General features: G+C 38.8%; 1 protein-coding gene across 4 annotated transcripts in view; it reads left to right on the top strand.

Moving 5' to 3' along the window:
* EPS8 (EGFR pathway substrate 8, signaling adaptor) overlaps nt 1-22,754 on the top strand; it is a 143,065-nt gene extending 120,311 nt beyond the window's left edge. For 3 of the 4 annotated variants that reach the window (XM_072874226.1, XM_072874236.1, XM_072874217.1), the window contains exons 17-22: nt 2,868-2,979; nt 3,904-4,047; nt 11,740-11,977; nt 15,555-15,735; nt 16,185-16,314; nt 21,005-22,752. In XM_072874226.1, the coding sequence (XP_072730327.1) occupies nt 2,868-2,979; nt 3,904-4,047; nt 11,740-11,977; nt 15,555-15,735; nt 16,185-16,314; nt 21,005-21,118 (919 nt within the window). In that variant the 3' untranslated portion in view covers nt 21,119-22,752. Of the gene's footprint in view, nt 1-2,867; nt 2,980-3,903; nt 4,048-11,739; nt 11,978-15,554; nt 15,736-16,184; nt 16,315-21,004 lie in introns of all 4 variants that reach the window. The other variant, XM_072874245.1, reaches the window with a different exon arrangement.
* The last annotated feature ends 4,848 nt before the right edge of the window (nt 22,755-27,602 follow it).

Raw genomic sequence — 27,602 nt, 5'->3', positions numbered from 1 at the left:
ACATTAATATAACACTTTTGATGAAAACCTTTGCATAACCCCTAGTTTTTGAGCTATGTGCTAAAAGATCCTGTTAATCTGCATGCAAACATATTCCCACGTGGTGTGCAGAGTGAAGACTCAATTCTTTTCCTGAACTCTGGGTTTATTCTTCATAACAACAACAGCGGTAGTAGTTGTCTCTAATCTTTTTCTCGAACTTGTTTACTTTCTGGGTTCTTGTCTCAGGACCAGTCAGCTTGAAATCTAGATGATCTGTACTCTAAATTCCTTTCTCTCTTATCTGTAATGTGATAAGACCTGTTTTGTCCTTTCAGAGTAAGAGTATTCCATGTAAATGTTGTTGCCTCCATTTCAGGTTTAGAGAATGGGGTTTATTGCATTAAGCTATTGATGATAGCAGTGTATTGGGCTGCAACTGAAAGAATCATCCAAGTCTCCTTTGTGGCGGGTAAAGAGAAATGGGTGTTTCTAAGAAGCAGTTCATGTAAGGTGAAATTAGTCTTTTGAAAGACGTGAAATGAGACATGCTGTAGTGGTGCCAGTTTCTCACCACTGATTGCAGGAGGGAGTCTAGATGGCTGGTACTGATGCAAACACCCACAGTGTGCTTCTATCTCCCAGTCTGTTCAACACGACACAAACTTTCATTTGTTAATTGGCTCTTGAGACATATAATACATGCCTGGTAGGAGTTCATTATTGGGGGAAAGCTGTTAATATATTTTACCCCAAGTAACTTCCATTTAAAGATAAATTTTAAAGCATCTGTGAAGAAGCTGGTAGAGGAGTGGGTTTGGGGGAGGGAGGGAGAAATTCAAGCTGACCCTTTCAGCTATCATTTGCTGGTCCTTGTTCAAAGCTGGCATTCCTAATGAGTGGTCTGAAAGTGACTGAGCCACCCACTACCTTCTGAGGGACAGGTAGGTTACACCTTGTTCAGGGAAATTTTAATCACAGCGAACTTCAGTGAGCCTTATTCCAACATGCCAGGACCTCCCGTAAGGTGTGCTTTCCTTGGGTGACTGTCAGGATCTTAAACTTTCAGTGTGTTACTAGGTGTATCGGGGACTCTCTCTGATGCTGAAAGAGTACTGAAGAGTTTTTCAGCACGTTGTGTGGCATTTCAAAGTAGTATCCTGTGTAGTTTGGTTTTGTGCTGTCATTTGTGAAATAGCACCCCGGCAGCCTGTGCAATTAGCTAGGCTCTCGGGCACAGGAGAGCAGAGGGCTGCAGTTACAGCGTATCTGATAGGCAATAAGAAAACACAGTGGAGGATGGATGGAGGGAAGCACTGAGAATATTTGCGCCCCAAGTAAACTGTTTGGCTCATTAAGCTGGGCTTGAGGAATTACGGTCTCTTGAGAAGCATACAGCCAATGCCTGGCCCATGTTTTGGGGATGTTGCTGTTGATTGCAACATTGTGGAATAAAACTGAAACATAAGCATTTTTAAAAAATTCTTCCTGAGTTATGGTTTTTGATGGGATCAGAATAGTTAGGGGTGGACAAGGTAGGAAGACAGAGTTAGTGAAATGAGTTTGGAAAGGCAGCCTAAAAGTAGAAGTACCTTCAGAAGGACATTAGTCATATCCCCGAAATGTAAGAAAGGAGTTCAAAATTATACAAATTTTGACTGGGTGGCGGAAAAAATTGGGATTACTCACACTTCTTTCAACCTTAAAACAGCTATTCTTCAGGCTAGGGTTCATCCCATGTTTTTCATTCTCTCCTTAAATTCTTGTAGTGTTTTGTCTTCCTTTCAAAATAATCTTTCAATCTAAATATGACTCTTCCTTTGTTCTGCTCTTCAAGTCAAGTGAGACAGTTCTCCACAGCCATGCAATAGCTAGGTAACTACTGGATTGCTCAGGCACACCTGGGACCCACGGTTACACAGCACCAACATCAGCAACCATCTGCATTCGTGTCCCTGTGCTGTGATGTTGTATGAAGCATTTCAAGCCATCGATTCTTCCATGTTTTCATTATCCCTTTTTTTCTTTTCTTTTCTTTTTTTTTTTTTTAAACTTTACTACCTGGTATGGATTTGGGTTGTTGGGTATAATTTGCAATAAATGAATAATGTTACTGTTTCTTTTGGACCTGTTTTGAGGGGACCGGGGGGCTTCTCACCTTGAAGAGGTACTATGTCATAGAAACTAGTAGCTTGTTACCCAAAGGCAATCTGAACAGATCTTTCCTCAAGGAAACAGAAAAGCACAGAGTTATACTGTGGTATGCCTTGTTCTACAATGAACCCTGTCTGTAACTGCCAAGAAATTATTTTTAATTGCCACAGTAACTTGAAGTTGTTAGAGTTGATGATATCTTATGGTCAAGGTCTTACGGACCTACAGTAGGCGAGCATTTTTCAGAGTCTAATTCCATTGGTGTTGATGGCAAAACTTTATTCATTTATTATTTGTTTGAAACTTAATTTATGCTCAACACTAGAAATAGTTTCATACAAAGCACAAGTTACTAAGTATATACAAGTGTAGTCCTTTATATGGCAAATGATTGTTTAAACTACTGTAGGAAAACATACTAAATATAGTGTACGTGTTTATCTTAATACAATGGCACCTGCTAATCTTAGTTGTTATCATACATCTTGCAAGCAGTGAGCTGATAAAGATGACCAGTTCTTGAGATCCATGTAGCTCAACTGCTTCTTTCTTTTGTTTCTTTTTTTTTTGAACTTAAATCAATGTTTTATGAATAGGTAGTTCTACAGCAACATCATGTTATGATGGGTTTTTTTTGTTTAAATGTTTTGCAGGCTGTTGGAAGAGGGCATTTAGTCTCTGTTTTTATTTGCTTGAATGTCTCACTGAACAATAGTCTGGTATTTGCTTTGCAGAAATTATGAAGCACACAGTAAAGCACAGACCAAGAAATACGCCAAATGCAAGTACGAATTTATGGCAAGAAACAACAGTGAGCTTTCTGTCATGAAAGAAGAGATCGTAGAGGTAATTTTTTTGCAAAGAGAAAACACGAATCTCTATTACTACTCAAAGCTGAAGGTACCTTTCCTGTGGGCATTATGGCTGGCCTTAATGATTACTTCAATGTGTTTGATTTATCTCCCTTAGGATGGAAAGTTAAATTAATATGTTTTGCATCGTAGACATGATAAACAGAGATTCTGTGCTGATTTATGAATTGATGCTGTAGAGATCCATGCTAGAAATATATTTGTGTGTTTCTTCCATCTTCTCTAGTGTTGCTTTTAAAAGCCTCATTTAGTAGTATTTAAATAACTGGCTCTGGCAAATGCTGTCTGTGTACGCACAGGGCATAGTGAAAGACTGTCCTTTCCTGGAAGAGTTGGTACCCTGAAAGCTAGACAAATTTGGAAGGGAGGGAGCAAATTTGGAAGAGAGAAAATCTTGTATATAAGGTTGCACGGCAGGTGGTCAGATTTCTGATTTCTCCTGACCATCCTGCTCCAGTTCCCTGTTTACTCAGAAGTGTGCTCCAAATTTGTGCTCTCCTAGAACGATGTGCTTTTCTTTGGGTTGTTAGTAGTTACTTATTCCTTTTGTCAACAGCATATAGGTTTTAGAGATGTCAGCCTCCCTGTGCAAGTATTTGATTGTCAGTCCACTGTGTTGTCTAGCACATGTCTGAATTTACAGAGGTTCATTACACGTTTTTCTTCCGTATCCTTTTTTGAGAGTCATGTTTTGAAAAGTGCAATACTACCATGTAGGATTAGTGATGCTGATAATCAAGGAAGCCTACAGGGATTTCTTAGGGACATCTGTGTAAGATCTGCTGGCAATCACAGAACCTGGCGAGGTTATGGTTTTCTTTTTAAATGATGGACAGTCTAAGTATTGGCAGGAGGAAAGTCAGAAAAAATATGTAATTAAATTGGCATATTATTTCAGATTCTGGATGACAGAAAGCAGTGGTGGAAGGTTCAGAATAAAAGTGGCAGCACAGGCTTTGTGCCAAACAACATTTTGGACCCTCTGAGGAATCAAGAAGGTGGTCTAGGATGGTCAGAGCCTGCATATACTCGCACCATCCAGGTACCGTCCACTCCTTGGGAGCAAAACTTTCTTTTGAAGTGTGCGTGTGTGTGTAGAGGAGGAAGAGATTCACAGGAAAGCTAAAATATCTGCATGTTCCACTGATATGTCGAAATATTTATATGTCATTTACAGATTGAGGCTGATTTCTGTATTGCATAGAGTAACATAAGTATAAAGTTGATAAAGATACAGCAAAATCTTTTCCTTTAAGGGTTTTTTTTTTTCCTGCTTATTTGCTTAGAGGTGGTAATTTTGATCCTAATGGATGTGTATGCATTTATTCTAATTGCAAATATCCTTTGTGGATTGGTAGCTGTTGATGCCAAAGAAGGAGTTTGAATTATTTAAGGTAGGGTCATCTTTGTTTCTCCTAGGAGAGTGAACACTAGCTTTTCTTTTTGTTTTCCGTCTTTGTGTGTCTCTATCTTAGTTTTGAATTTATTTAATTACGTAATTTTGGAGTAATAAAAAATAGGTGTCTTTGCTTTTGAATTCACAAAGCAGGTATTTTCAATTATTATGCCTACGCATCAATAACACTCTATTCTCCTGACCTAATTTTAGTTTTATTTCTTTCATGTTGTGGTTTGGAATTAAGATTTTTTTTGTTGTAATTTCTTTTATACATTGAGCAGAATTAGAGGGTAAAATATATATTAAAAATCTTACGTCAGTGCAATTGTCCATCTGAGTAAGGATATACAGGATAAAGTTGTAATGTGTATTTTTAGACAACATTTAAGTGGGCCAGAGGCTCATAAAATAAGAGGTTGTATTTTCTAAGACCTGTTTCTTCCCTTTTATATCTGATGATTTTGAAATGTTAGGCAAGCAAGTTTGGATTAAGCAGAAATTCCAGGCCTGCCTCTGAATCAGACTTTCAGTCCAAACTTCTGTTGAAACTTGTAGTTAAATTTAATTTAATTCAATCTAATATTCATTCCTTGTGCCTACACACTCTGGCTGATGACTGAAAACTGAGAAATGCCATAATGTTACTGTTGACTGTCTCTGCTGCAGAGTTATCTAAAAGTCCCAGCCGAGGGTGTCGCTGTGCTGGATTCTGTGTGCACAGCTATTGTGAAAGCTGCAGCTTTTGCAGTATTTCCAGTCTTTCTATGGATATGAAAAAGCTCTTGAGAAACAGGTGCTATGCTCTTTCTGGCACAATAATGCGGTACACCTATCTTGAGCTTGGTGGGCTTGAATGAGACCATTTCTGAGTTTTTCCTATCCTTAATTGTTTGCCAATAACGTATGAGCTCATTCTAAATTGATTATGGTTTTCATTTGTGTGTGAAATGAAGCATGTATCTAGAGTGCTTTTCAAATCCTGATTTAAAGATCCGACTTTTTTTCTTCGAGTGCATGTCATTGTGTGTGTTTGGAATTTGCCAAGAATTCCTGAGCAGACTGAGTACAGTTTTGGTTAGAGGTTCGTACGCTATTCTTTGTAATGCACTGCAAGTTTTGAAGTTTTCTGTTTGAAATAGTGACGTGACATGGGAAATAATAAAATAATCATTTTCACAAAGCATTCTTCATGGACCTATGAAAATTAGGGTCAGAGAACAATGTTTAAGATAATTTTATTTCTTTGCCCTCTGGCAGGTTGTTCCCTACAGTCCATGGTCTGTTTTGTTTGTAGCTTTATCATATTCAAATGTGAGCTTGAAATACAGCAAAATTATTTAGGAATATAATGAATTACACAGGATAAAGGGAGTCTTTACCAAGATGTGTCAGTAATGTTGTTCTTAACTTTATGGTGATTATTATAATTTTAGCACTCCTAAGCATGCTCATTTGTCTCTTTCCCTGTGATGGATACATGGTTCATTTGGGATCTGTTTGCATAACCCTATTTATTTTCATAACAGCTCTAGGAGACATTGCTGCTATTTCAGAGAGAAATGAGGCATTGAAGGGATGACTGCCTTGCCCCAAGGTCAAACAGGAGAACTTGTGGGTAGAGCAGGAAATTGAAGTGGTTCCTATCATTGCCTTTGCCAGACACCGAACATGGTCAGGCTCAGCACCTGGTGCTGCGCAGCTTTTGCCGGTCTCCGAAGTCATCTTTGGTTTTCAAAAGACTGCTTTCAAAGTAGTCCATCTGCTGCGGTGAGCACCCTGGCCCGCTTCGTGCCGCAGATAAGTGTTACGTACAAGGTTAGCGTGTTTCTTTGCAGACTAATGGCCTTCAAAGCACAGCTGACCAAAGGATGTTTCTAGATCATTAGGAAGGATTAAGGATTCTATTGAAAGAGATAACTTTTTTCCATTCAATTATTCTACAGACAGACACCCTTTCTCTGAGAGATGGATGCCTCATTATCACAATTCTTCTCAGAGCTGCAAAGTTTATTTTACTTTTGCTGTGTTCCCTTTCCTAGTGACCTCTGAGTCCACATACTAGATTAGATCCTGATTTTTCTCTCAGTCCCTTTCAAGATCCAGGTCCCAGATAGTTACTTGAAAGCACTGAATTGTCCAAGATGATACTTGCAGGAACATTGCAATCAATAGCGTAGTTATTTCATCATTGTGAGTCAGAGGCTGTGACATTGTCTTTCTTCTGGTCAGTTGACTTAGGAAAACCGTATTTTTGCTTGTTTGGTACTTTTGTACATTTAGGAGAGCATTTTACTGCTTGTTTATGTTTTCCGCTAATGGTAATTATTGATTATCGGAGTTTCCTGTGGTGTTGGTGGTTTAGTCTGCCTTTTTATTGTGAACCAAGAGTGGTACTTCATCATCCCATTATATATGAACATAAACAGTTTCCCAAGCAGTCTGATTTCTTCTTTTATACAAGTATTGCTGGTGAACCTAGAAAATAATTAATCATAATATTTCCTATTTACTGTGCATTTTATTAACTTTCTTAATGCTCTTGAAAAAGAAATTTGAGGAACATAATTGGGATAGAGGTGTGTATCTTGATGGGCATGTTAATTAATCTCATGACACCCTTTGTGAGGTGAGACAGTTATATCATCAGTGATGTGTATGAAGTCCTGAGGCACAGAGAGTAAATGTCAAGCCAAATGCAGTCCTGTAGTCTTATTTTTAAAAAACCACGACTGTCCACAGAAGTGTGACAGTATATGTAAGAAGCATGTTTATGGTAGGTAAACACCAAGACAAAAGTCTCCACACTTGGGACAAGTGTCCTTTGTGTTTCTTGGCAATCTACCATCAAAACCGTTCTTTCAAGTCTCTTTGTTTAGCAGTTCACTTAAAATATCTCTGTGGGAAGTTGTTTGCCCTCAAGCACAGCATTTGTGCTCCAGGTTAGTGTCATAGTGTCATACTCATCTTTTGCCAACTGGTATCTTTCCTGCAGATCATGAAGTGTTTGATAATGAAGAGATGCGGTTGCCAGGTGTTCATTTTGCAGTGGCCAAAGAGATGTCATAATTTTTGACCAAGAGCCAGTATCTCTTTTACCTCGTTTCATATCAAATGCTCTTTAAAGTTGCCATCAGACCAAGACTTTTTGATGGCTTTAAAAAAAAAAAAAAAGCTGTTTCCTGTCCAATTCAACATTGATCCAATCCCAAATTATGGCATGCCACTTATTATAAAAAATGTACTGAATAGTTGTAAAAAGGATGTGGTTAATGATAGGAATTAAAAGTCCCCAGTTTGCCCATAATTTTTTTTTTTAAAGAAATGGGGACTAATCCAAGCTAAGACCAGTTTGAATAAGTAAATTCTGCCTAAATTTCTCCTTCTTCCATCCTAATGTACTTCTTGCTTTCTGGCAAGATTTAGCAAGGTGGGTTTGTAACTCCAATAAAAACATAAATTCCTTACACCCAGCAAAGAGCTAGTTAGGTGCCTTGTAATGCCATTTTAATAGGCAGCTGGTTGACTCTGGATAATAGCTGAGCCCACCAAAGGAAACTCTGGCGAAAGACCTCGCTTGAAATTTGCTCCTCCCGTCTTGGGTACCTCATTGTCCCTTTTGGTGTAGCCAAGTAGTTGGTTCTCTCTTCTTTCTTAAAATATAGGCAAAGGAGGGAGGTACATGTCCCAAAATGAGAGGTCCCCAATGTGAGTCTCAAGAAAACCACCAAACCATCCAAACCACCATGCTGTTGACAAAACTGAGGCTGAATGCTCTGCAGCCCTCTTGGTGAACTCCTGTTGCTGTGCAGACAGGAATGTGGCACTTAAAATGTTCAGAAAGAGAGTAAACGGGAAGCTCCGTGTCGTGTTAACTTAATGAGACCATTTCCCAGTACTAATGCTAGTTGTGGTTGTATCCAGTGCCTCTTTAATGCTAAGTCTGTATTTGCCATAGTTTGAATACACATATTCCCTGTTTTTGACGCCAAAATGTATTTGAAAATATATTGTTCCCTGTTCTTTTACAATGATCAAAAATTAGAGTTGATACTGTTAGAACTTTTGCTCAAACTTATTATCTTTCTTACGTTACAAATGGATCAAATCATACTGAATCTTGATTTTTAACAAGATGCAGCCTGTAGTGTGTTGAAAAAGAGCTTTGGGACCTCTATTTTTTTCCTGTAGAAAACAAAGTTTTTCTGTCAAAAAAAAAAAAAGAAAATAAAAATTTAATCCCAGCAAGCTTTTCTGATATATCCAGATTTTTAATGAGTGTGTATCATCAACATTCCAAATAATGTAAAGGATCTGTTCCAATTCACATGAGTTGAGGATTGCAAGTTTATTCTTAAAAGAAAAAAATACAAGGAGGAAGGGAGAAAAAGAAACCAAACCTGGATTGTTCATTGTTCTGATGGCTGTCAGCAAATTAGTGGGTACATGTCTGTCAGCAGCAACCTTTACCTCATTTTCTAAGCTAAAATAACTAAGTTCCTTTTTTGATACCTACTGTGATTTAAATCTTAGTATTCTATAGTTGCAAGTGTTCTCTACATTCATCTTACGATCTTTAGTCCATTGTCAGCTTTTTGGAATTTTCTAAGTTTCTGTCTGGATAGATGCTTTGAAAAGAACTCGTTGCTTATATGGTGTCACATGTGTAAGTTTTGTAGCCAACACCCCACCCATTATTCAAAAGAAGAAAATAAGAATAACTCACTTTGTGAGTTGCTTAGTAGTAAGAAGAGGTAATTATTAGCACTGATGTTCTTTTATTTTAAATTGCTAATGTGTATGAAATTTCAGGAGTGATATGCGAGGCAGTTACTTTTTACCTTTCTAACAGTACGATTTGATGTGATTTACTCCATTTTCCTCACAGCAATTGCTTGGAGAGCTTTCAGAGGTAACAAAATTACTCTTCTGATATTTAACCTCAAAAATTACTCTTTTGGACTATGTAGTTACCAAATTCCATATTGCATGCTTGTTTTGTTTGTAGTGATGAATAGAAATGATGGAATGAATGTGTGGATGTCCTCAAAAGATCTGGAGTTTAAAAAAGAAGTGTTTAAAAAAAGAAATGCTAAATGTGATTCAAATGTATAATTGGCTTTTGTGCCCTGTTCAACAAAATTTGAATTGTATTTCCGTATGGTTTCATCTTTAAATTTAGAATTTGAGCAATGCTTCCAGTTTAATTTTTATTTTCACTCCGGCAAGTCGTTTTGATGAGGCTTGTGATTGCAGTACAACATGTTTTTGAAACTACATCAGTAGCATCCATCAGAGAGCTACGTGTAGTGTTTAGCTAGCACTTTTTCTGGATTATGATTGTGGTGGTATGCAGTTGATGCCTTGGTTTGTAATGAATCCTGTATACCATAAAAAGAGACGTGCTTTTTCCTTGCATGTTGTTTAAGAAGGTCAGGGCATACCTGAAGGTACATTGTGGGGATAACAGTCTAGCAATTGGAATCTGTGAACAAGATTAAAAAAATATCTGAATATCATTAAAACATTTTAATATCTGTGAAATTTTTAAATTAATTAACAAGATTTTGGATATACCATAGTACCTCTATATATCATAAATTATGGTATACTTGCTATATACCTAGTAGGGCACTCTCTTTCCACCAAAGGACAGGTTTCTTAAATATACATTATTCTGCTTGTTCTCTTTTATATTATGCATTTCACTTTTCTTGGCATTTGACATTTAAAAAAGCATTTATTGTCTTAACATTGAAGTAGTAGAATACAGAAAAGTCAATCATGTGGGTTTTTTTTAATCTCCCTACAATGCACTGCACAAGGTGAACACAAAATAATTGAGATTAATGCCTTTGAACAACTAAACGCTAAGGAAAAAAAAACCTGAAAAGGTTTAATGGGGAATGTATTGTAAGACTATATGTCTGCTTCAATAGCTGACTACTACAATTTAAGTGAAAAATTATGGAAGGGAAATGAAAGACTTTTTTCCTAGGCTTAACTGACTGGCCACAGAAGCTGATGGGATAAATTTTCTGCTGGTGTAACTCAGCATAGCTTAGCTGTAATGGTCTCAGTTTACATTCACTACGAAATACCTTGTCCATCAGTTAGACTTACCGAGTTGGGGATTCCTGTATAAGGGCAGTTGCTGACATTTAATGAAAGTTTGATTGTTGTCAGGGCAGTGATGTGCTGCTCAGATACTAACACATGGCTCCTACAAATATTTCCCTACTTGATCTGCCATAAACCCTCTGCCTCCAAGGAAATAGGGAAGAGTATTTCAGGAAGGAGCAATGAATCTGGGGAATGTACTCATGTATTTTCATACCAAAGTAAGCAGACTTCTCATAACTAAGAAATGAGGCATCCCTATTGAGCAAACAAACTTTAATATTAAACTTTCAAGCTGTGTTAGTCCAAAACTGTGGAGAGGGAGCACTGTTAAAACAGTGAGATGTGGAGTTTGAACTGTTTGAAAGAAAAGGGTAGCACAGGTTGCTTATGAGCTTCTGGGCTTGTCTATCATTGGGATTGCTTTGGGAAAATACATGCTTCTTCCTGTAACTGGTGCCATTTTAAAGGCAAAGAAGGAGAAAAGAAATTATTCCCCAAAATTATTCTTGAGACACCTGCTAGTTAGTTATTAGCAGCAAGATAATTTGCATGTTGTTAGAACATTGTGTAAAGTGGGGGGAAAGAAACAACAGCCCTGTTCCAAGAATTGTGGGGTTTTTTAATTGGATTATTGCATTGAGGTGGCATGTAGTGACCACCCAAATAGCTGAAAAGGCACACCTGAATGGGTAGGAGCAGGAACCTCTTAAATGGTGTCTGCAGCTCAAGAAACAATGTGTTATCCCAACCTCAGTGACATTTGTAAGTTAAAACATTAGTCAGGCTTTGGTGTGGCTGGATATGTTCATTTTTCACTATTTTTTACATAACTTCTCAAAAATACACATTTTTACACTGATAAAGTCCAACAATTCAAAAACTTTGGAAGCTGTTAAAAAGTGACAGTTAATAGAAGTTTGGGATTTAAAAACAATTTCATTTACGGAACTGATCCGTTTGAAGGAAAGAAATGTGTTTCAGATGATGCCATTGCTGTGAATTTTGTGTCCAACAGAGAAGGAAATTGATGCCAAACATTGATGCCAAATCAAGTTTTGGCAAATTTTGGAACCATATCTGGCAAGTAAGATGTCTTTGTGCAATAAATGGAATCAGTTGGTGCAAAGCATCCCAGCATTTTCTGCAGAAACCTGAGTTTGTCTGATGTCTTCTCCAAGTTTTGTTGTTGAACTGAGTCTCTCTGCATCTTTTCAGAAACAAAGGACGGACTATGTTGCAAAACAACCTGATCCAGTTCCTGCTACTCCTTTGCCACCTCCAACACCCGCTCCTGTCCCCGTGGCTGTCCCCCTCCCTCCTAGTGCACCAGCACCTATACCGGTTCCCGTGCCCAAAGCGCCAGCAACCATCAGCCGCCAAAGCAGCACCTCTAGCGACAGCGGTGGTAGTGTTGCACGAGACACCCAGAGGCAGAAGCAAGTTCCTGTGGATCGTAAGTTTGTCTAAGAAGCAAGAAAAAAAGTATTTCTCCCATTCCTGTGTGTCTTGCTTAATCCTTAAATTCCTTAAAACCTTGTGTTTCAGATAAATGTTTATGCCATGTTTAGCTTTAACCCTATGTTTAAATACACATTTTCTATGTATGTGTGTTCTTACCCTCGCTAATTATGGTGGTAAGTAGGGACAAAACACTTCTGCACTTCTCCCAGTCCTAAATCGTCTCCTTTTATGACTGTTTGGGATCTTCAGTCAGTGGTTTTCAACACTGTAAATGCCCACGCTGGTATTGTGGATAATGTATGTTTTCTACCTGAACGCACTGCCGCATTACAATCCAAATTGCTTTTAAAATCAGTTAGGCTGGTTTTACACTTCTGTCCACGGTCATCCATATTTCTAGGGCGTTTGCGCCATTCTGGAACATATATCCAAGGCTTGCAAGAAGACTTACTGGTCTGGCTGATGCATAGGAACCATGTTGTAATAGTGTTGTAGGAGACTCGTCTTATTATCAGGTCCCATTAGCTTCGTCAAAGCAACAGCAACTGGCAGGCCACTGAGTAAACTTTCATGTCCTTGTCTTAGGAGGACGAGAGAACGTACTCCATAGCCCTTTAGCTGGAAAAACATGGTAACCTGCATCCAGCAGTGTGTGGCAGTCATGAAAAGTTCTTTTCTCTCACAAAGGCCACCTTGTAAATATAAAGCCTAACTGCTGCTGAGGCTCCTACTCCGTATCGACTGAAAAGCAAGCTAGGTTAGGAGAACTTATTTAGTCAATAATTTCTGTCCTAAATGCACTTTGAGCAATGTGATTGCTTGGCTTAAAAATAGCTGAAACTTGTAGGCAAGCATTTGCTATAGCTTTTAAAGTAATAGCTGTTAAAATAATGAGCTTTTTGCAGTTCAAGAGTTGACAGCTTTTCCCATCCTCTGCCTCCCTGCCTTATCAGAAAATCCCACTTCCACCTGAGGTAAAAACTGGCACCTAGCATACTCCTTTCTGCAGAAGGGCTGCTTCTCCCCCCTGTCCCCAGTGGATGGGAAGCATGCCTGCTTGGATAACCACACTCAGTCAGTGGAGCCTGCTTTGACATTGCCTGGTGGTAGACAAGCTCTCACCTAAGCTCTGAACTCAGGAAGGCTCTGGGACCTTTTTAATATATTCACATAACAGACTGGCTGGCTGGAAATTATAAATGGAGAACAGCCTGGCAGGAGGAACAGGCTTCACTGCCGTTTCCCAAAGAAACAGTAGGGCCAGCTTCTGCCTTTGCCCTGTTTTGGGCAGTTTGTTACTTAAATTAAAACAGAAACCCGAGCAGTTATAAAAGATGTGGAAAGTGAGGGTGAATTTCACACACCCGCACGCACAAAAATGATCATTTTATTTCCATGTAAGAAGTACTTTGCATGCTGTAGCAGGTGTGTTTCCTTGAATCCACGATGGCCTTCCCTATCCATTACAGACGGAAAATGTGAAGACCACCCTGGCTTAAGGTACAGGGTGTGAGATGTGAAGGGTTGCTGTAGAATGAGTGGTTACAAGACATCTCTTGCCCTCTCAAGGCCCTTGGTCCACGCGTGAGAGCTCCTGTGCCCTCCGAGGAACTGTTGCTCAAGCCCAGTTAATGGGCTTCAGATACCTCACAGTCCTTGCAGAATAGATGCCTCTGCAAAGGTAATGGGCAGCCCTCCCCGTACACCTGCTGCCCAAGTACCCACCTGAACCCTGCCAAGAACGTGCGATGTAGTACCTGCTTCGCACCCAGAGTATCTTGTTTATTTATGATAATGCATCTAACAACAGTAAGGATCTGTTATCTAACAGCTAAATATTTGTCTTTTGATATAGTCTTGGTCTAGATAAAACATAAGTCTTTCAAAATCTGTGTAAATAGAAGGAAGATAGCAATTTCTTGCTCTCTTCCTGTTTGGGAAAATAACTGGTGCATGCTTCGATAACATTGCCTAAAGGCTTTACTTGTATATCCCATCTCAGACCTTCACATATCACTGAGCACATGTCATTTTGGCTTCTGATTCACACTCTGGGGGGGGGAAAACCCAACACAATAGGGCCTGAATGCCTCAAATATTTTACTGGAGATATTTTGTCCACTTTCAACCTGGGGCTATTTTGTAAAAGAAAAAGGAAAATGGCTAAAACAAGGATTTTGTTGTTGTGGTGATTAAAAAAGTAATCCTAAAAGCCTATGTAAAGCTTGTTTTTATTTTCTAACTGGCTAGAGAAGTTGATCCTTCAACTTCCACTCCCAAATCCTCCTGGAGAGGGTTTGGGAGAATATAAGAGGAAAGTAGAGAAAGAAACATTTTTGCTGTCTTACAGTTTTTTTCATATTGAAGTTGTCGTTTTCCTCTGTTGCTATCAGTGTAATGGGAGAAAAGGAATAGCTTTTGTCATCTAAGTGCATCAGAGAAGGTGCTGTAGTTACTGTTTGTATATCAAAGTGAGAAGGTTGAATAGAGATGACAAAAAATATCTTGGTAAGGAAATCGTGAGAATTTTTGAGATCATTTAAAGTTGTGTGTCAAAGGATTTTTATAGTTATTCCACAGTTACTGCATGGAGAGTTTTACTCTGCTAAATCATTATCTTCTCTGTGCCCAAAAAGATATTTACACCCTTTTGGATTCTGCCTATACTTGTTAAATTATCCATAGAACTTTTTATATGCATTTTAAACAATTTTCAGTGTCATTATAACTGATTTTGTTGAAATGGCTGAAAAGCATTTCAGTTTGTTGCCTGCTAATGACCAGCAACTGAACTAAATGCTTCAGCCAAATGGGTTCTGTGGGATAGTGAATTTCTACAGTTTTGGGGTTTTTTTTTTAAAAAAAAGTCTTGCCCAATTCCTGTGTCTCTGGTGAGGGCAATTACTTTTTTTTCCCCTTCTTTTTTTAAATGCAAGTTGTGAAATTGTTTCAGCTAACCAGTCACTCCAGGCTTGCAGTGAATTCAAATTTCTTAACACCCCTTCAAAAATGTGATTATTGTAATAGCTTATTAGATGTAAGGTGATATGTGGCAGCAGCAGTGAATTTTTTTTTTGCCTACATTGATTTGCCCTAAAAAGTTGAGCTTTCAATTAAAAAATGATTGTGGAAAGTGCTGCCTTTCCACAGTGTAAACAATCTTATATTCTTCCTCATCTTTTTTGTTTTCATTTTTAAAACATCGTAATTCTATTTGAAGAAACACAGGCTATGACAATTGAATAACCCTCCGTGCCCATTTTCTTCTACAGCTTGGGTGCCGTCAGACTGATCTACGCCTCTGTGCAACATCAAGCTCATCTCCTCTTTCTAGGGTCTCAGTTGAATTTTGGGGTTGTTTTTTTTTGCTTTTGTTTTATTTTGCAAAGAGAGGAGTGGGAATACTGAAATCTTCCTTGGGGAAAAAGGAGAATAATAATTCAGTCAGTTCTAGTGAATGAATCTTTAAAGAAAAAAAAAGTTTAAGATTTAAAGTGGAGTATAAGAAATGACCTGGCTTTGATAAAGCAACCTTGAGAATAAATCCTGTGGGGCATCTGTCTCTCTAGGCAGGAAATCGCAGATGGAGGAGGTGCAGGATGAACTTGTTCACCGGCTCACCATCGGCCGGAGCGCTGCCCAGAGGAAGTTCCACGTGCCACGACCAAACATCCCGGTAGTTAACATCACTTACGACTCTTCGCCTGAGGATGTGAAAACGTGGTTGCAGTCCAAAGGATTCAATCCTGTGTAAGTTTGAGGGCGAATGTAAGAAAACTTCTTAAAATTATTTTCCAGTCAGTAATTAGGATGTGGTCTGCCCACTTTTTAAAATCAAGCAGCCTTCTGAAAATCAAGACACGTCAGCTGCACCCTTGGAAAAAATAATTTGTTTTTACATATATATACATACATATTTATGTATATAAGTGTATATAATATATATATATCGATATATATCAATGCAGTTATAGACCTATAGAGAAATAGATATATTTAGGGGAAAAAAAGTATATAAGCCTCCACCAAAAGGTACTTGTTATAACAGATACTGAATTGACTTTGAGTCCTGTTGCATAAAGTTTTGCCTTGATTTAGTAGCCCTACCTGAGACAATGTGAGATGAAGACAACCTACTTCTCTCCCTTGGCTAGTGTATTTTTGCTTATTTCTTGTTTGTTCCCTTGGCGTGACCCCAGGACTGTCAACAGCCTTGGCGTGCTGACGGGTGCTCAGCTTTTCTCCCTCAATAAAGAGGAACTGAGGACTGTTTGCCCAGAAGGGTCTAGAGTCTACAGCCAAATTACGGTACAGAAATCTGCCTTGGAGGTATGTATAACCCTTCTTACTAACCTAATGCTGGGTCGCCACTTTTGAATATATAGAAGTAAATAGCTCTTTCTGTGAGGCAGCTGTTTTTTCCTCAGTTCCCATCACATTGATAAGTATTATTTGTACCTGAGTTATTTGGTATTAATCCATTAAACAGCATCTGTCAAAACACCAGGTGGGATGTCTCCCCACTTCTCCCCACAAAGCATTAGAAAAAGTGCATGTTAGTACTCAAGTTTAAGACATTGTGTGCTGTAATCAGGCTTCAAGAAAACAAAATGAGCCAAAAAGGGCTTTGGAAAAACAATAGGAGAGAGTAAAATGCCCTTTTTCTTGCTTTTTGCTCTGCCTGCTACTAGGACAAACAGGTACTCCTGGTACATTTGGTGGTGATGAGTTAGTTTTGCTTTATCTTTGTAGAGGAGACTTGATTTATTAGGTGTGAGAAAGTGGTAGAGTGAGCTCACTGTTTAATCTTGAGGCCTTTCAGATCAAATGCTGAGATCTGTATTGATGGGTTCCTAAGTGGGGGAAAACACATTTGACACTGCTAGCAGAATTATTGAGCTAAGGATAAAAGTATTGTATCTCTGTATTCATTGCTCTGTGGCAGTTTGCTTTAATTACAGTAGTATTATTCCTTAAACACCTTAAAAGCTTGTATACAGAGTTCTGCTAGGGAGGATGCTTACCAGTTTTAAACCAGGAGAACTGCAGGTGCATCTACTTCTTTTTTTAAAACTTGCTGTGGCAAGTGGAGAAATGGACTCCATACTGTCTAGAGGTGAGATTAACCCAAAGGAGAAGCTATATTCTTCACATCCTGTTTAAAAGAAAATCTTGAAGAAGTTAAAATGTGTTGCTATCCCCTCACGAAGCTGGGAGTGTCTTGCTTAAATGATTTTAAGCTTTAACTACCAGGCATATTGTTAAAGACAAGTTTATGATGATGCATATTTTGCAGTTTACCTGATCAGTGTGGATCAGAGAGCATTGCTTTCTAACACTGTTAAAATTGCTTTCTTCCCTTCTTCAAGCTCTGTTTTCCTGTGAGAGGAAAGGAGAAATATTTCACTTTTATTCTTAGGAATATATGTCACTACAGTCCAGAGCAATCCATCATTTCCTAGTGAAAATATATGCATATTCTTCAACTTTTCTGGAATGTCAACAATGTTATTTAAGTTTCATAAGGCTTCTGTGTACTGAGATGGAAGTGCCTTTGTGGTGGAAGTTGGTTTGAAAAGCAGAGGTGCACTGGATTGTAGAAGTCTGTGCTTTTTTTCCTCCATGCTGTTATTCTGCTTGCCTCAGTTAGGTCTCGCTCTGCAGGAAACTGAGCAGTCAAAACTTGTCTAATAAACGCTCTACAAGTGTTAATAAACAGGGCCTGAGAGTTTAACAAGGTCATTAGATTTTGTTAGTGAAAAGGTAATTGAAATACTTATTTCTGCCTCAGTTGTTTGAGGTTTAACTGATGAACTTCATAATTTATGCAATTCCTGATTGCTTTAGCCTGTTGTTTGCTGAATTACCCAAAACATTAAGTTGCATCTTCCTTTCTGTCCCTATAATATTTCAAGTTGCAGGGTTTAGGAAGTCTGTCCTTGTTTAAGAGAAGCTACAGGAATGAGTATCACAGCCAAAATGTCTACATGTGACCTAGCAAAGATGAGCTTGCATGTTCCAAGCAGGGCTATGTTCTTACTGCTCAAACTAGAAACGCTTCTAATACCAGAAGTATTTAAGTACACACATACTTGTACCAGTGTCAGGCCTATTTTACAATTGAATGCTTTTTATAAGTGGTTACTGGGTTATGGGTTTGACCACTGTAATTGTCCTACCTGATTAATCAGTGATAAATTTTCATGAAGTTCTCTGGCATCCTTTATGTAGTACTTGTGGTGTCATGTTGCAGTAAATGGCCTGAGTGCTAAGTACAAATAGCAATAATAGCCAGAGAGAGAGCAAACCCACACACCCTCTAGCATTACAGAAGTCCATGCCTTGTCTTTATTTGTTATTTCTACTTGGGGTCTTCCACAAGTGTTTCTGCATTCATACCATTTCTGCAAGCCAGTGAAAGGCCTGCCTCTCAGATTTGGGGCTGCATTCCCAAATACGGACAACCAGATCTTCACCTTTATGCAGCTACAATTTTCCTTTCAGTCTTCTTCTGCCTCAGGCAGAGGAATTCAGTATTTTGTAATTGGAATTCCAATTGTTGTTGGAATTTAGTAATTTTACCCTTATGAGGAAAAAAATGAATGAATAGGTACCATAATTTCAACTGGTTTGCTTCATTTTCATGGTAACTCCATTCAGTCCTGAATCACACCAGAGTTTAAAACATCCAAGGAAGCAAGACTCCTAATGGAGTTTTGTGGCTCCTGTATAAACAGGCTGCAAGCGTGGGGAAGGTGTTTGGGGTTTAACAGCTTTCTGGGCTGGGCCAAGCAAAAGCAGAAAGATAAGACTGCGTGAGACCAGTGTGTCAGACAGCAGAGAGCTGGCCATAGCCAGGGCCAAACACCTCATTTCTGCCAGAGGAAATGGTGGTGGAAGCAGCGGTGTCTCAGGAGGAGGCAGGATGCACCACACTCTTCGTGCTGATCAGAGCATCCCCCTGATCAGAGCATCTGGGGTTGCTCCAGAGAGTTGAAGTTCACCTTGTATACCAAGTACACCATTATAGCAGCTTGGCTGGTCATCTATATGGATTTACTTTTTCATTGCAAAGTGAAAATATGAATAGTTTCCATGATTATGAGTTTTTATGTGTCCATTTCCTTAACTTTTGTGGAGCATTTCAAGCTCTGGTGTTGAAAAGCACTACAGAAGAGAAGCGTAGAGACACAATATCCTGAACACTGCCTTTGTCATCTCCAGAAGGGAACACTTCAGGTCCATATTCTCATTGTCTTCCTATTCTATCAATGGGAAGCATGGGCACACATCCCTCTGAAACTGAGAAGGGTTTCTATCTAACATATGTATCAAATTGGCTGGAAGAATAGCTTATTCTCTTTGACACCTCAGTGAAAGGAATGGCCCAGGCACAGAATTGGGATTGAACGATGGAGCTTACTGATACCTCATCATCTGGTTAGAGACTAAGGTGGGTAAATCACTAAGGCCAAGGTCTAGCAGTCTGTTCCAAAAATTGTGTTCCAAGAACAGCCCTAGACTACTTAGCTACCCCATCTCCGAGTAGGATGTGCCTGTTGTGCTGTGCCACATGATGTATTGCAGTTTGTTTAGTTGAGCAGCATTTCAAGCTCATCAGTCATGTTGTTATTAATGTTATCAGGAAGGTAAACTGTTTCAGCCTCGGCTGCTCAGTCATTTTCAGAAAAATATTTGCACATGACCTCTGATAAAGCACGTTGTCAGGTATCTGCTGATGTTTTTTATCCATGACTTAGTAATGGGTGACTGCTGCACTTGCTCTGTATCTGAAACCAGGTGGGCAAGGGCAAGATGAATTAAGACAAATAAAAGTGCTCTCTCACCTTTAGGGAGTCAATTATAAGCCCCCTGCTTTGCCCTTCCACTCTGGGAGGAGAGAGCAATGGTAATTTACCTAACAGAAGCACCCTAGCCTCCCTCCCTGTGGACACCTAACGTGTCTGCCAGGTAATGGCATCAGATAATGCATTGTAATGGATATAATGGGATAAATTGAAATTAAATTTTATGTAGTGGGATATATTTTCAGAGTTCAGAATCAGTTGAAGGATTTTTTTTCCCCTTAACAGTCCTGAAATTTATTTTACAAATTTCAAAAATAGTTTCTGCTTCCTTATTCAGAGGCAATTTTGGAAGATCGTTTTGAAGGTTGGAAGGTCATGTCATAGCCAAATAACACAGTAGCAGCTATGTTTCTTGCTTTATAATCCTCTAGTCTCATTCAAAGTCATGCATATTTTGGAAAGTTCTGCTCTAGTGGATATGTGTCCTGGCCTTGCTAATAACTTCATTTACGTTGTTCAAGCAATCTGCTTGCAGCTAGCTCAGCAGACCTGTTTTTCACCCTGAAAGGTGAACTAAGGCCTTGTCCTCACAATACTACACTGTTGCTAATATAGTAATATGATTCAATTCTTATGACTGTTCCAAGTTTGAAGCTTCTGTCTCTGAACAGCAAATGCATGACGGTGTATTGTGTAGCATGGGATACTAAGATTAGGTATCTCAGTCCTTATTGAGGCCTTGGCTGTGCAAACCCATGTGCATGCATGAATTTGGTATTTACATAAATCTAAACCCACCAAGGGTTTATGTGCTTTAATTTCTAAATACGATTGCCATGATATTTAGGTACTCAAGGGTGGAATCCAAACAAACTTGCTGGGCTTTAACCCTGCTTTTACTGAGGCCATATTTCACCACATAAATATCCAATACTTCCAGGGACTTGCGTGAGGATTAAAGATGCTCAGCAGTGCTAAAAGTCCAGCTGACACTTTTTAATAGTCTGCAGGTTCTTTTCTGGTCCACATTTAAGGATAGTGTAAATCCTTTCCTATTCCAAATGTTATTTAACCAGATTCTTAGTGTGTTATTAGTTTTGGAGCTGCAAGGTAAGTTTAACTTGTTCAGACATCTATCTTAATAAAATGCTGGCAGAGGATCTTCATCATGTGTCAAAACCACAAGTAAACTCTTTTTTATTTGTTTATAGGCTAACAGTGGTAGTTCAGAACTGCAAGAAATTATGAGAAGACGACAAGAAAAAATCAATGCCGCTGCCACAGATTCAGGTGTGGAGTCCTTTGATGAAGGAAGCAGCCACTAAAATGTCTTTCCTCTTTTCTTTAATTCCATTGTCCATAGCATTATACCATCTAGCTTTGCTTTAGGAAGCAGTGCAGGGGAATGTCTTATAATATTGTAAACGTAACTAGCCACCATAAAGAAAACTTACAGTAGTCTCCACAGAAGTACCTGCTGCTGGCTTCCCATCATTAAAAAGGAGCAAATGAGAAATTCAGTGGAGGTTCCTGACAGGTGAAAATATTGGCACATGATTTGTTTACACCCAAAGATGAGTCTTGGCTTTATGGAATTAACCATTCCATGACAGATAAACTGGAACATGTCTTTGTTTGTGATTCATCCGAGGGAAGCTGAGCCAGCAATAAAAAAGCATTTGAACCCTTCAGTAATAAGATTCTGAATCCCATCTCTTGCTGTAGTTTGCAATTATGCCCTTTTGGCTCAGTCTTTCTTGTCATGGATTCAGCTGCAGGATGTTTAGTTAAGTTGTTGATGCCAGCAATCAGAGAGGAAACGTGTAGAGAATGAACAGCAGCCCGACATAGACTGAATCTTTCTTGCATCACTCCCAAGATGTTTTATTACTAATGATGCTGCTTATAGCAAAATAATACTCTGTATATTGATTTTATCAATACTTCACTCGTGATGAACTATAATATTGCACAAGGAGGAACAACTAGAAAGTAGTAACACAACTCAGCTCAAAGAGGTGATCTGATCTGCTGTAGGTAGCCGTGAAACAATTTGCAGTATTTTTTTTTTTTTTTTCCCCAAGATACTTGCATTTTTTTGTTTATACTTTAACCCATCAAAAGAACAGTGTATAATCTAGACTTCTTTGTGTGTTGATCCCAGATGTCAGTTTTTCCTTACGTAAAAAGCTTTTGTTCCTTTATAAATGTAATCTTTTGGAAAAGTGGATTCCTGGAGGCAAAAGGGGGAGAAAAGGAAACATCCCTTCCAGCAAATATTTTTGAAGATGCAATGATTTTTGTCACAAAAATGTTCTGTTATTTCACATGCTTGTGTGATTTTATATATAATATATGTATTATATATAATATATAATATCACTTAATTTAGACAAATTTAATCGTCTAGTTTGATTCAGTTTCATAGTGCCTTTTTCACATGAATCAGCTCAAAGTCTGCAATAAATGGTATTTCTTGTCTGTTAAATAGTTGTATCTTTGTGGCTATAAAGATGGTATAGAAATAAGAAAGCGTTCTTGATTTTTGCCATTAGTTTGCTCTTCCTCTGCATACAAAGGAAAAAAGAATCCTATTCATTTTTCATAAAAGAAAAATTAAAAATCTTAATAAAGGTGTTTCGTGCCATTTATTGTAAACGTCCTTACAAATGCTTCTTCTGTGTGTTTGTTATGTGTCTATGTATATTTTTACATTTAATATATATTCTTTATGCCTGTGAAAAGTACGTAGGTTCTACACCTGTCATTTAAATGTAGTCTTATCCAGAAATGGGTCAAGAAGTGATGAATCCCAAACTGAAGACTCCAACTGCCATAGCAATCACTAAGAAATGGATTCTTGTCTTACCCAGTGAAAGAAATTATGATTCTTGATTGCTTTTTCCCTATAGGAAACATCTGAACCAGCACACCTGCATGATAACTGCATCCTTTCAACCTATACACATAGCTTTATGGGGGAAAATTGTCTGTCTTGTTGCCTGTCCTATCATTAAAGGTCAAGCCCAGTCCTCCAAAGGCTTGATGTATTCTCTGATTCACATTTAAAATTTCCTCTTCCCCACCCTCTCTAGTAAGCATCCATGCATAGCTTGAAGAGTGTTCACTGTACAGCAAAGTCCCCTACACTGGGTGGTGAATGACGAAGAAAATAAAGGAAGATCTGAAGCTACTCTTACATAGATCCTTTGTTACTTGTAAGTACAGGAGTTGGAAAAGGTCTTTGAAACTCATATTTAAAAATTAGAATCACTGTATTTTCTCATGGAAAGTATGTCTGATTCCATAAAAGGCACTGTGGTGGTTACCTGCACCTTTGTTCCTGTTAATTACCAAAATATGAAGCCAATATTCATATTTTTTGGAAGCTTGTTCTAGCATTCAGCAGACCGTTTGCTTTTGCCCAAAAGGAGGCATCAGCTCTGAGACTCTTCAGACTTTGTGGAGTTTGACATGTGGAGGTCTTGGAGGAAGCACCCATGTTTCATCTCTGAGAGAAAAGAGGTGGCTTCACAACTGTTTTTTTGAAGCTGGGTTTCTGCATAGCTGTTAGGCTGTATAGAAAGAGCCAGACAAGTTTGAACGTGGTCAGTGTGCTCAGAGGCATCTTTGGAGGTACTTGGGAAGAAAACAAGAAACCCCTTCCAGATTCTTGAGGGATAAGCAGAATAATCTGGGGGTTTGGGGGTGGGTTGGTTGGTTGGTTTCTGGGTTTTTTCATTGTTTTTAAATTACTACTAATGACTTGACAACCCAGTACAACACAAGTTGTATTTTACCCTTTAACTTTGCTGAACTAGACTTATGATTTCTGAGTTACGGTCTGTGAAATCTGAGTGGCATTAAGGCAGATATTTCCCTTTTTGCTGGAATTTCCTTGATGGTTTAAGGGAGATTCTCCCCTGCACTGCAGGGAGATTCACCCCTCTGCTGTGCAGTTTTTGAATTTTCAGCTGCTTGACAGTTATGAGAAATCAAAAAGAGATCTCATTTGGGGTTCATCAAATGAAAATAAAATGTTTTCTTCAAAATTTTCAGTGTCTTAAATGAAAACAGTGGTAAAATGCAGTGTTACATTCAAAATGTTTTATTTTGGATTTGAGCAGTGAGGATGTGGGGGTTTATACTAATATTTTAGAAAGATGTGATATGTCAAAAGTGTCTTTGAAAAGGAAACAAAACAGTTTTTTAAATGTCAAAAAGTTCCTTATTAGATGTAGAAAAAGAGAGTCATGTTTGATGACATGGGAACTACTTTAACTGTTTTTCTGCCATTGAGTCTGCCTTTTTAACTGGGTGGAGGGAGAGAGTTTTAGCAGTGTATGTTCACTCAGCAGTTTTATGCTTTCTAAGCACATACCTTTTAACATCAGCAAGGCACTTCTGCCCACTCCTTTAGTCTGCTTCTTCCCTTGGGATGCCATGGGGAGAGAAAACCACTGTGAAACCTCACATTTAATTCGTAAAGAACACTTCTAACCAATATTGAAGCATGGGACAGTTTACTTACCATCTAGCAATTCAAATATTAAACAGTGCTTTGCTCAGACAAATTTTGATCTGTAAATGAGATTTTTATACATACTTTTATTGCTTCAAAGCACTGTGCTATATAAAAGTTGGTGGGTTTGGCGGGCTGGGAAATAAGTGCAGATTTCCACATTATTGATGTGTGCAGAAACCAGTGGTTTATGGGGAAGCAGATATCCAAAATGATACGATATTCTGAAATGTTCAGAGCTCCCAGTGACTTTGAGCATATTCATCAGTGTTTGTGAAACTCTGGAAGCGTCCCTGGAAGTGCTTTGCTGGACAGTAACATCAGTACTTTGCTAATTTAACCAAAGGAACAATTGGAAACCCATTAATAACTAGTATGATGTAGATTAAGTCTTTCTAATTAGGAAACTTCTAACTAGCAGATTTTTATCTTTTTTTTAAATTGTGAGAATTGAAGGCATTTTGAGTTTTCAGGTTTTTAGGACATATACAGAAGCAAGACATAGCTTGAATACCAGACCCTTGTTCAAGCAGGTATCTCCACTGATTTTCCTGGGCTGCCTCTCATGAATAAGGGAAACATGATTATGAATGGGAATGTTTCTGCCCAAGCCACCATTTTATAGGAGCCCAGTTTTTCTATGATATTTTTCCTCAACTGTGAAGTCTGTGTGGTGTCTAAAACATGAGACAAGCAGCCCTGTCTAAGGTTCAAGTCTGACATATCAAGGGTATTTGACAGATGATTTCTGTGCCCAGCCTCCCACCTTCAGATACAAGCAACAGCATTATGTATGTGGCGAGGGAATTTGTAAGCGTGCATTGGTTCTGTGTTTAAATATTGCACAAACTTCTTGAACTTTTACTGCTGCTATGTTAAGTTTTAGCTAATAAGTGCCTATTTAGCTGCCTTCGGCTCTTCAGTACCTTTCTTCACTTTCTCTGAAGTTACGTGCTGAGGTTGCAACTGTGGCCCTTTACTACTTCCTCAGCATCCAGACCGAAACCAGTAGCAGGATATTAGTCTGTGCTTCCAATTCTTGATAATAGTTGTAGATTAAAAGATGAGATAAAAGAAAATGGGGAGACTTCCTAGATGTTTCCTAGCCACCACTGCTGCCTGTGACAGCAGCAGCAAGGCTCAAATCCCCCCTGCCCCACTCCCATCCATTTCAACAGCACTAACAATGTTACTCTCTCACAAGAAATGGCTGAAAGCAACGGCTTCGCCTGCCTGAATGAAACTACTGTTTTCCTACAAGCCCTTTAAAAGGTTAGGAGTGGGAGGGAGGTGGTGTGACTGTGGTTAATGAACTGAACGAGGAGGGAGGGAAGGGCCATTTTTGGTGTGTAAGATTCTGATGTTGAATATTTGACAAGGGGCAACTTTGTCATCTTTAGGTGCAGGAAAAAAAACCCTGTAAAATGAAGTAAAGCGCAAGTAAGGCTTCCCAACCTGTTCTTAATTCTTGCGTGAGGATGGAAGGAAACAGTTCTGAAGATCCAAGTTGTCAGGGCTGACTGCACAGGGCATGCTAGGAGAGACAGCACTTTCACACGTGGCTCTGAAAACTTCTTAGCTCTTCTAAGACATGTCCTTAGACATGTCCTTCTAAGACATGTTTACTTGTTTGTTCCTCCCATGGCAGCATGCACAGCATAAGGCAACAAGGAGAAAACCTGCCCTGGTTTTAATGGTATCTCACTGTGCAGAGCTGCTTTTACATGCATCTGGGTCAGTAGATGCTGTAAGAGCAGCAGATCAATATAGAGCATCTATGGAGTCAGCAGAGCTATGGGCATGAAACCCATAATTAAAAAAAAAAAACCCTATTACAACACCTGATGCTTCAGACAGCTTTACAGCTGCAATGACTTGAGAGTTTTATTTTGACCAGGAAACCATATCAACATGCAGCATCAGTGCAAAAATATTGTTCTTTTAGCCTCGCTTTCAAGGAGTGTGACAAGGTAAAACCAAAAGTATGACATGTTGATTCAGGCTAAAAGGCTCTGTGTGAGTTTTCTGAACCACAATGTCTCCCAAATTCTTTCATTGCTTTACTTATGTCTTGAACTCTGGGCTAGGTGGTTTCCACTGCCATCCCAGCACACCCAGTTATGCAGTTTTGTCTACTGGACAGGGTAGGAAAAGGTATTTTTCTGAAGGAGTTTTCATTGTAATTGATTTTGTGATTAAGTAGCTATTAAAAGAAAAATACACATCTGTTACTGTGCAAATGGAATAATTTTTTGACATGCATTCAAAAACTATCTAGTAAATTCAGGCTATTCAGGCAGTATTGTTTGCAACAATGCAATTTTGGCATCTTTGCAGCAATCTTGTACCCTGTCATGTTCAGCCAAGCTTCTGTTACAGCCAGCTCACACTGTGATATTTGTGTGCACATGAATGTTCTAAAATTAACCTGCTTACTCTGGGCTATGATACAGAATAAATGTAGACTCAGTGGGCAATGGCCAGCAGGAGGGAGGAGGCAGTAGATGAGAAAGCAATAACATTTGTGGGTTCCCCCCGCCCCACCGCTAGTTCTCTAGAGGGATGTGAATGTATTTTCTGAGTAAACATATAATGAAACTCTGAAATATATTTAAAAAAAAAAAAGCATGAAGGCAAGGTCTGAATGGTCAAGTGCTCATTTATAATTCTGTCTTCTGTTCAAATTAGGCCAGACAAATCTTTGCTGTTCCTACAGTAAACGGCAAGCCCTCCAGCTGAGGCACACGGGTGAAATAAGAGAGAAACATGTACCATCGAAGCCTTTCTTGTTAGCAGTCTGCTCCCTGAAGATGGGGCTCTCTGCCCTTTTGCATCCATCTCTATGCATCTTATTTAGAGAAACAGCATCTCTGCTTTAGGACTGGGCTTAGTGGAAATTGTAGAAGTATTAGATGCATGGAAAGAGAAGGGGGGGCAATTCATATCATACCCATTTAATCATCAGAGGTAGAGTCCTGTTTCTTCAGTACCCTTCACAAGGACCTGTTTTATTGGGGGGACTATGTTAAGTCTATGCAGTTTTGCATAATACATATGGGATAGTTTGAAGGAAGTTTTCCATTGTAACCAATACGATGATGAAGTAGATATTAAAGGAATATGCACCTATTTACCTGCTAGCGGAATAACTCTTTGGAAGAAAAAAATTCAAATATCATCTGAAGGAGGTTATCAGGTTCCTGGAAGTAGCTGAGCTACAGAACTACATGGTGGTGCCCTGACAGGCAATAGCAGGCCCCGGGGTGAATGAATAAAAAGCATATGCG

This window comes from Ciconia boyciana, chromosome 1 (genome assembly GCF_034638445.1).
Source record: "Ciconia boyciana chromosome 1, ASM3463844v1, whole genome shotgun sequence".
Classification (NCBI taxonomy): Eukaryota; Metazoa; Chordata; class Aves; order Ciconiiformes; family Ciconiidae; genus Ciconia; species Ciconia boyciana.
The sequence above is the reverse complement of the archived record's forward strand: the minus strand, read 5'-3'. Positions and strand labels throughout refer to the sequence as shown.